Consider the following 10,297-nt stretch of genomic DNA (forward strand, 5'->3'; position numbering starts at 1 on the left):
GACTACCCACAGTTGTTGCAAGCATATCTTGAGGCTTTTCAGTTGAGGACAACTCTTTAGAAGCCCGGGGGGATGTCACCAATTGGCCGACCATTTGGTCCATCTCCAGTTTTTGTGTCTCATTCACTTGAGGCCAGGCCGATGTCTCATGTGAAGAGGCCAGTATTCTTGCTTGACATGGACGGGAGCCAGATTGATGCCACCCGTGTGTTAGCAGGATGGTGTCGTATGGACAGGAGCCAGACTGGTGCCACCCGTGTATGACCTGGACTGTGTTCGACCCATGGGATTGTCACGCCATGGAAGAGCCAGTATTCGTGCCGTGTCTTACCTATGGGACTGTCACTCCATAGGGAGGCTCGTGCCTGGAACTGTGTTTTACCTATGGGATTGTCACTCCATAGGAAGACCAGGATTTATGTTTTACGTCGTGCCATTTTTGTGCCGACAGATATTTTGTACTTGTTCCATGAACGGGAGATATGTCCATGATACTATTTGCCAATGCACTCATGTTTTGCATGTTTGACACTGTTTTCGCATGACTTGTATTTTTGTGTTTGCCTACTTGACGTGTCACTTACTGAGCGGGGACGCCTGCCAGTGAGTCGTGAAGTTTGCTCTGTCTTCTGACGAGTTTTGTTGCATGTGAACAGGTGGTAAGTGTATTGCACATGTTGATTTAATACTTTAATTTCTAACCTTTCATTTTATAAGGTTATATGTTCACACTCACTTAAAAGTGGGCACCCACTTAGGGGCCAAGGTGGGGAGCCACACTTCACTTGTGTGTGTGTGGGGGTGGGTGCATGGTCACCTACCCACACCACCTTGGAACTGGCCGCCCACATGCAAACGTGGGGAGCCAACCAACTCTATTCGTGCAACTCCCTCTCCAATCTTTAAAAAAAGAAGCCACCACCTCCATCGTAGAAAATCAGCGATCGTTTTCCACGATCTTGGTAAAAGAGATCAGTCGGCGTCCATCCCTTGCGTTCGTTTTCTGGCAGGCGGCTGCCATCTCCTTCAGAATTGCTGCACTCCAGCTCTGTCTCCAAACTGCAGGCGGCTGTTTTTCCTTCCCTACCAGGTGGCTGTTATTTCTTGAGCGGGCGGCTGCATATCCACAGGCTGCGCTGCCTTGTTCTCTTGCAGGCAGTCGTGGGCCATCTCCAGCAGGTGCTGCGCCCCATCCTCCAGCAGGCTACCCACTACAGGCGACTGCGCAGGCTACAGCCAAGTGGCTGTGCACAGCAACCAGGCGCCTCCTATCCATCAGGCGGCTACTTCCCCGTCCTCTCAGGCCGCTGTGCCTTCAGCAAGTGGCTGCGCCTGTCCACAGCGGGCGACTACGCATGCCTCTCCTCCCGTTTTTGTGTTCTTCACCAGGCGGCTGCATCACTAGACGGCTGCAGCTAGACAAGCTACGCCTCCTCCCCCACACGAAGGCGGCTGTGTCTTGCACAACAGGTGGTTGTACCATCCTTTCCATAGGCGGCGTCTTCCTTCTTCAAGTGGCTACATCTGGTGTCCCACTCAAGTAGCTACACACAGATACCTTGGGTATTGGACTTCCATCTTCCATCTTCAAGTAAGTGAATTTTCAGATTTAAGGAAAGTATTTTGTGATAAATTTGATAAGGGACTCTCTCCACGGCAACACCCGTTCAGTGCCGGGTAGTCCAAGCTCTTGGAGAACCACAGTCCAAAGGTGCTCAGATCGGGAGAGCCAGGCGTTAGTACGAGAGCGCCTAGTTGTGCGTGGTCTTGGAACACCAGTGGGGCGCTCTCCGCGGAGTCCAGTGAAGGCACAGGACCGTAGAGACTGGACCACGCTAGTGGTCGCTCTGCTTCGAACATCTACTTCGAGCCTTTTGTTTGGTACTGTATTCATTTGTACATGGGCATCATCTGGTTCTTGGAACCCATGGAGCATTGTATTTGCTAAATACTCCCAATAAATATATCATATATTGAGGGGGGGGTCGGCCCGTTCCAGCCCCAGTGCTGGTGTCCATTTATTTCATTCCATTCAATTTCAAGTTGTTATTAAGTTGTCCATTTCAAATTGTGATATTAAGTTGTGCTATTACGCGTGTGGGTGTCCAACGGAGTCTATTCCCACTTGACGGGATCGGTTTCAGGTGGCCAGATCCATTGGCCTGATGGAGGAAGACAAAGGTATACCCACTATTGCTGACACACTTTTTGGTCAACAAGCACAAGTTGTCCCTGTGAAGGATCCTTTGAGGATTCACATAGGAAACTACTTGGATCATGTGGATTTTCTCATAGGCCCTACTCAAGGGTGTGATGTAATGCTGGGAATGCTGGATGCGCAAGGTCAAAGTTGTACCTGTGTACGCCCAGATGAAGATAAAATCAAGATTACTCATAAAGGAAAGAATATTGCATTAGAAGTAGGAGTTCGGGGAAACTCCATTCCTCTTGTTAGTCATGTACAGATTAAGAAAGCAATGAAAAGTTCCATTTGCATTTATTTGGTTTTTGCACAAGAAAGTAAATCTGAAAATGATGTAAATGTTGAGCATATGAATTTTGTGCAACAATTCAATAATTATTTCAGTGAGCCTCTTCCAGGTGAACTCCCACTTGAAAGACCTGAAGACCACAAGATAGATCTCATTCCAGGAAGCTCAACTCCGAATCAAGCTCCTTATCGGGTGAGTGCTTCACAACGGGAGAAGATCATGAGACAAGTAAATGAACTGCTCGAGAAGGGCTTGATCCGACCTAGCCACTCTCCCTACTGCTCGCCAGTCTTGCTGGTACAAAAGAAGGATGGCTCTTTCCGCATGTGTGGATTACCGAGCCCTAAACAAGGTCACTGTGAAGAATAGATACCCTATTCCAAGAATCGATGATATCTTGGCGGAGCTTCAATCTTCAGTCGCATTGATATGAAAAGTGGGTATCATCAAGTTTGGATAGCGTTAAAAAAACAAGGACGTACTTTGCTTATTTTTTACTATGGTTTACCACTTGTTGCATGTAGGGATATAGAAGAACAATATGATTACGGTAGAGTATCCTTTTATGCATACTTGACAAGATGATTGTTTAGGAAGAAGCAAAACTTAAGACCTTAAGTATGGGTCCAATTCGCTTCCCTAAATGATGAAGATGCTAGCATGTTGTGGACTTATGGGACAAGGTGTTGAGACTGCATGTGCTAAATATTCAAAGCCTCATTGAGTTGGTGCCTCAATGAAGTTATGTCGACAGAGTCACCTCTGTCTCCTTGGTCAATGAATTCAAGGAGATTTTCAAATGAAAGATCCTCAAAACCGATATCATTGCATAACCTTTCAAGGGAATTTTGCTTTCTCCATGGCTTTTCATGACTTTATGAGCCTCAAAGACGCGTTCAACATCTTGGGCATCCAAAAAGCACGGGGTGGCCTCCACTCTTCTTGGCCATGACTTATGTCCATGAATCATCGATGTATATTGAATGTATGCAAGGAAGGCTCTGGACATAGGTGACACTTTTTAATGGGAGTGGAGAGGTTTCTAAGCGCATCGGAGGACATCTCAAAGATTGCATTCCGCACCACCTTTGGTCTCTATGAGTTCTTGGTCATGCCTTTTGGTCTGACTAATGCTCCGGCGACCTTCGACCGAATGATGGGTCGGATTTTCAGTAAACACAGAAAATTTCGGTGTTTGATTGCATTAATGTTCAATTGTTTTGAGGACCCCGGGCCCCTTCGGAAGTTTCATTGGTATCAAAGCATAGGCTTTCTTTGAAGCGGAGGCTTCCTTATATCAATGAGGAAGAGAAAAGATCTCAAGTAGGGACCACGCTTACTATCATTGTTGTTAAGCAAGGCCAGCCGCTTCATAGCCTATGAAGTAAGAGCATGAGCAGTAGACAGCTTGGTCTAAGGATTTATGAATTCACAAAATTTATCTTGGAAGTATGGAGTTGGCTGTATGTGCACGTGTTTAGCACTTTTTCTATATGGATATTCTGGATTATATTATCACGCTTACAGGTAAGCTATATGGAGACATATCTCAAGATATCTTAAGGATAAGGTGAGGAGATATTTCTTTTGGCTTCATGACCAACCTGGCAAAGAAAAGATAAGTATACTTTAGGTTTGCAAAGTTGGTGCTTTTGCTATTTACTATGAAGTGTTTTTGATGTTCACCAACTCTTGTATAGCAATGCAAGGAGAAAAGTGTTGTTGTTTGCCTTGAGATGGTTTCAGAGAAACATTGTTTATGACTCCCTTTATTTAGGATGCATTGGACTTATGGAATTCATGGTTCACATACCCTGTGTAGTATTCTCTTGTCATACGTGATCTCTTGAAGATTGTTTCTACCTTGTGTGGAAGGAACAAAAGAGAGCAGATGGAAGGGAACATGGGCACTTCAGAGAGTAGTGTCAAGCACAACATACCCTGTGTAGTGTTCTCTTGTCCTGCGTACTCTCTTGAAAATTGTTTCTACCATGTGTGGATGGAACAATAGAGAGCAGATGGAAGGGAACATGGATACTTGAGAGGATAGTGTGAGTTTGTGGCCGAAATGCCTATAAACTATGTGTAGCAGAAATGCTTATGGAACACTAGGCTATCTATGCCTGTGAGTGATTGTTTTATCTTATTACTTGAGCCCACCTCCATTCAATGTGTGTGGTCAGAGTACCTACTAACAACACGGAGTGCAAGTAGTAGGGTGGACATGACACCTGGTTGGCATAGAACTTATGTCTACACCAAGGGTCATGTGGACTGACGCCTTGTTGGCAGGAGACTTATTTTGTCTTGCCGATTTATTTTGGGTCATGATTATGATATCTGGACTTATGGGACTGTTTTGTCTTACCCATTTATTTTGGATCATGATTATGATATCTGGACTTATGGGATTGTTTTGTCTCGCCCATTTATTTTGGGTCATGATTATAATATCTGGTCTTATGGGATTGCTTTGTCTCGCCCATTTATTTTGGGTCGTGATTATGATATCTAGACTCATGGGACAGTTTTGTCTCGCCCATTTATTTTGGGACATGATTTTGATATTGGTATTATGGAGACTTATTTAGTCTCCCCCATTTATTTGGGAAATGGATTCTTTCAGTTATACTGGATTTTTGAGACTGACTTCTCGCCTACTTGATGGGACATGATTATATCTTGAATATATGGATTGAAGCTTAAAGTTGTGGACAACTTTTAAGAAGCAGGGGAGAATGTCACCAGCCTGGACATTTCCCAGTATGAAAGGAGTTTGGTGGACTCCAAGATGTCTAAATATTTGGAAAGTACAAGCTTTGGAAATGGGAGATTATCCTAGAATACAAAGGAGCACACTCCTAAAATCTAGGAGGGTTACTATTTTTGGCCCAACTTCGATGGAAATTCCGTTCGTATCAGCAAATGGGAGAACATGCCAAAGCACATATGACAAATGGACTACCGGTTGGGATATTTTTAGAGATAAAGATTATGGAAAAACCCATCTCTTAGATCGGAACATGTGGCAAGAAAGTGGATCAAAGTGAGACAAGTGGCCTCACACTTGTCACTTCAACTATTATGTGGCTCTCCACTTGTCATTATAGCCTTCTCATGGGAGGTCCAAATCTATAAATTAGAGCCCTCTCTTCATTAAGGGAGGCTCTCTCGCTCCACACTAGCCTCTACCACCGTTACAAGCTGCCCTAGGTGGCTACTCTCTTTCTCTCTTGAAGGCTTCCCATGAAGTATACCGGCTGTTGGGGACTATTTTGGAGGCTTCCATCACAAAGAAATACTGAAGTCAAGGGTATTTAATCATTTTATTATGATTTCCAACCACTATACTTGTTGTACCAGCCCTTGTACTTACACTACTAGCACTACTTGCTGTACCAACCCTTGTACTTGTTGTAGCAAACATTGTACCTACTATACCAACCACTATACCTGTTGTTCTAGCCACTATACTTGCTGTACCAACCACTGTACCGGATGTACCATCCATTGTACCTCCCGTACCAACCATTGCACCTACCGTACCAACCACTGTACCTACTGTACTAGCCATTGTGCTGTACTAACTGAATGAAGAGTTATACTTTTTGTACCAGCTCTATTGGTGCTACCCTGACCTGTTTTGGTTGCCCATTCTGTTGCCCGACTTGTTCATGGTGATGTATATGGTATATTATTTGCTTCAACTGAGTTTTTCTCACATATGGCATCTCAAAGACCCGTAGTTTTTGGGGAAGAACCAGTCACGAGGGTATATGGTTTATATTGTTGGCTCAACATTTCTACAGCTTGTATACCGGCTGAATTTTACGGTTGCCTCGTGTTGTTTGGATAATCCGGCATCTCCCGTGGGGAGAGTAAGGCCCTTAAAGCTTGTACATGATATTTTCTTCCTTGGTTAATAAAATACTCCATTCCGACCTCTATGTGGTGTCAGCTATGCACATCTCTCTTTTACAATTCTGTGGATTAAGTGGCATATGTTTAAGGATGTGGCCGATTTCAATGTTTAATTGCATTAGTGGTCACGTGTTTTGTGGAACCCCCGGTCCCCTCCGGAAGTTACATCTTGGCTATATATACAGCATGTGTTGATGCAGAGTTGCAAATCCTATGGACACATCATATATATTTTTAGTATTCCCTTGCGAAGTGGCTTGGGAATATGGTTGTGAGATTGGGTATAGACCTGAGTGATTCACTCAAGTGAGGCTTGTGTGAGACTGGGTGTTACTCTGAGAGACTCCACAACCAAGGATATGCTTCACTGATGTGATAAGTAAGTCCTATATCTGACTTGAGCCCAGCTCTTTCTCTGCGGTGTGTGATAGATGTTCAACCAGGAGCTAACTGGTATATAGTCACTCCTTATGGCTGGATGGCCTTCATTGAGAATTCTAGTGTGACTAGATCCGAACTCATCTTTTAGAATGAGAGCAACCTTGCCTTCTGCTAAGGGAGCCTTCACAGTTGCGGACAGCTGTGTAGAAGGCGAGGAAGATGTCACAAATCTGGACATGTTCTTGTGTGAAAGGATTCCGGGATTCCAGGGTGCCTAAAAATAGTACAAGTACTCAAAACGGGGGATTTCCATCCTACATGCATGTGCATAAACTGCATGTGAATGCATTAGTGGATTTTTGCTGGAGAATGACGTGTTTTCGTGTCTTGCCTGCATGGACGTGTGGAGGGATAGGTAGTGCCTGGGACACCTGGCATTGCATACTATTTTTCCCCAGTGGAGTGCCCTTGTTTGCTTACTAATTTGTGGCATTTTACAGGGTCTAAAGCATGTGAAAAGAGGCCAAAGCTAGGAACATTTACGGTGACCAAGTTATAAGCTTTTGTGTTCACATTCATTTTAATGAAGCTGGACATTATTAAAAATATTGGACATCACATGTGTTGTGGGCAACTTATTTAGCATTACGGGCTCATGTAGTGAAAGAAATAAAGGGAAAGTTTCCAAGTACCTCCACCAAAAAGGAAACCTACCGTTTACCTGGGCTTTCCAATACTGATCCTCTTGAACCCATAAAGCAACTCGACGTACTCTCCTCCCACATGATCAAATGAAGGTTTGCTGTATGGCCCTTCCCAACGACAATTTTTGTACGACTCTTTTTTTTTAGAGGACCCAGTTAAGCATTGTACCTGTTGTACGATTCTATACCTGCTGTACGGCTGTTTCTCCCTGCTGCACCACCCTGTACAGCTGTTTCGTCCTCCTGTACGACTGTTTATCAGGACTACATAAGGGCTGGATACTGTATGGCAACACCTAGACAGAGCATTAGCTACAGGCCGGTTCTGTGCTGAGGTGTTCTGAGGGCATATGCAACTGCTGGTCAACCGTTTAAGTCAGGCCGACTAGCTTCAGAAGCTGGTCCAAATGTGAAAATGGACTAAGAATCTGGCTGAAGACAAACTTTTACTCACAGGAGGATACCGAAGCTGAGTATGTGGCCAAGACATCCATAGAAGACTTTCCAGGAAAGGGAAAGGGATTTGGGTTGTTAAAGGCTACACGAGGAAGGAAGAACAGATTTCTTTTTCTTGAAGGCACACCAACAGAGTACAGTTTATCAGTGTTGCTTATCCTCATTGTGTGGCTTGGATAAGCTAACACTTGTTGTTTGTAATTGTTTTCGTGCTTGTGTTAGAAATCTAGTGCATAGCACCCTCGTACTTGTACTAAAGAAATACTCCGTGGAATGAAGTTTTTCCTAAGGGGGGGTCAGCCCGTTCCGGCCCCAAATGACGTCTTGAGTGAGGCTAGTTTATCTTCAATGTGATTTTCTCATTCATTTGCAAGTGTATTCAATCTAGGATCGGTACTTTAGGGTGTCTGCGCCGTTAAAGTGGGTGGGTGGGTGGGTGGATGGATGGGTGCTCTCTCTTTCTCGGGCAGCCTCCCTCCGGCAAGCCAGATGCCCCGCCCTCAAAGATCCAAACCCCCCAAATATTATTTGACACCACAGGGAGCACCACCACAGGCCATGGATATTACATCCCTATACTCTGTCCAGAACACATGAGTTTGAAATATTATTTGGCACCAAAGGAAGGCACCACCTTAGAGGTGGATATCACAGCCCTATACTACGTCCAGACCAAATGCGATTTTTGTTCTGCTTACTAATTTTTGTTTCTAATTATTACATTGTATACACCCTATGTAGTAACTAGCCCCTTGCCTTTTTTACCTTTCATGTTATCTTGACACTTGACATACAGTTTATACATGGATGGAATGTAACATCTTTTTGGTCTCATAGACCCTTTGGGTCTCTAGCAGACGTTGATCAAATCGATCCTCTCTCTCTCTCTCTCTCTCTCACACGCAGGTGAAAAGGCAACAAGACGTACCATCATAGAGATTTTGAATAGACGTTGATAAAATCAATCCTCTCTCTCTCTCTCTCTCTCTCTCTCTCTCTCTCTCTCTCTCACACACACACACACACACAGGTGTAGGGGCAACAAGACCTTGTGGCGGTGGCGAGGAGCATGTGGGCGGTGGTGAGGTGCGGAACGCAGAAGTGGGTGAGGTACCCTCCGCTCCTGGTGACGAGAAGGGCAGCCATCCTGTCCAGCGTCTCGGGCCTTCTGCCATAGCCCCACTCCTCCAGATCCACCTTCTGCCAGCACACTGCGTCCTGCGAAACCCGCCTCCACCAGCGGCAAACTCCCGGGACCACGCTCAGGATATCTTCCAAAGAGAGGCGGCTGAAGATGTTGGCAAGGGCATCGGGCACCATATCCGCCCACCCACCACCACCACCACCACCACCATCACCTCTCCCTTCCTCCTGCATCTTTCTTCGTTGTTCTCTCGCAAAAGACGCAATTGTTAGCTTTGCAATCTCTAAACCTTAATAGCACAGAAGTGTATGCATCTATTATATATTAACCTATAATAGACCATGGACAACCAAGGCACAAGACAGAAAAAAGAAATCTTGGATCCTTTGTATTCCAATTGACCCTTTGTATTTAGGTTTCCATTTCTGGGTTTTGCTTCTTAATGTCTTTTACATACCGCAGCAAAGCAAGGGTTGAGTACTAGTATGTATTTATCTCAATCAAAGGCTAGTTTCTCTTTAATTTGAAGTTTAATTTGAGTGCTTAAATCAACCCCAAATTCTGCAAAAAAAATAGAATTTTACCTCATCAATTTGCCTTGGCTAAATCACCCAAGTGCTCCCAAATTGTGGAAATTGAGGGGATTATCAGTCTACATGGTATTGGTGAGTTGTCTACAATAATTGGGATAATTTTGAAGATTGAAAAGCTTCTTTAGGTGGTCTTTAAAGTAGTGGCCAGCTCTTCTCAACAATCATAAGGCAAGGACAACTCCATCTCAAAAATCACAAGCTTCATCTCTACACGTCAACAAATCTAAGTATTTTTCTATGACTTAACCTTTTGATTCAATTGAAGGCTTTGAAGTTTGATTTTGGAATGCTTCAATGGTATAAAACACTTGCAATGAGTAAAAAAAGAAATTTCATTAATTAATTAATGAGAGGAAGAGAGAGAGTATTAAATTTATCTGTCGACTAAGGTGTAGAAACGTAGAAATGATAACATCGGCATTGGCGACATATCCAAAAAAATATTGGCGTTTCCAACCATGGCCACCTTGTAGCGACGGCGGTTAGCCAATTTCAAGCAGGAAAGCACGATTGCTTAGTTGTGAGCAATGGTGGATTAGCCGATAAGGAGGAGGGTGTTGTGAAAATTTGATAAAAGGACTAGAGCCTGGCATCATTGCATGTCTT

The 10,297-nt window shown here is 44.2% G+C and overlaps 1 protein-coding gene across 1 annotated transcript in view; it reads right to left on the reverse strand.

The window, feature by feature from the left end:
* Positions 1-9,783, reverse strand: part of LOC147615799 (F-box protein FBW2-like) — a 34,195-nt gene extending 24,412 nt beyond the window's left edge. The window contains exon 1 of the mRNA XM_086778408.1: positions 9,003-9,783. Within this exon, the coding sequence (XP_086634534.1) occupies positions 9,003-9,331 (329 nt within the window). The 5' untranslated portion in view covers positions 9,332-9,783. The remainder of the gene's footprint in view (positions 1-9,002) is intronic.
* Positions 9,784-10,297: the final 514 nt, after the last annotated feature.

The sequence above is a fragment of the Cibotium barometz genome, chromosome 39 (assembly GCF_041138505.1).
Source record: "Cibotium barometz isolate CiBa-2024 chromosome 39, ASM4113850v1, whole genome shotgun sequence".
NCBI classification, from domain to species: Eukaryota; Viridiplantae; Streptophyta; class Polypodiopsida; order Cyatheales; family Cibotiaceae; genus Cibotium; species Cibotium barometz.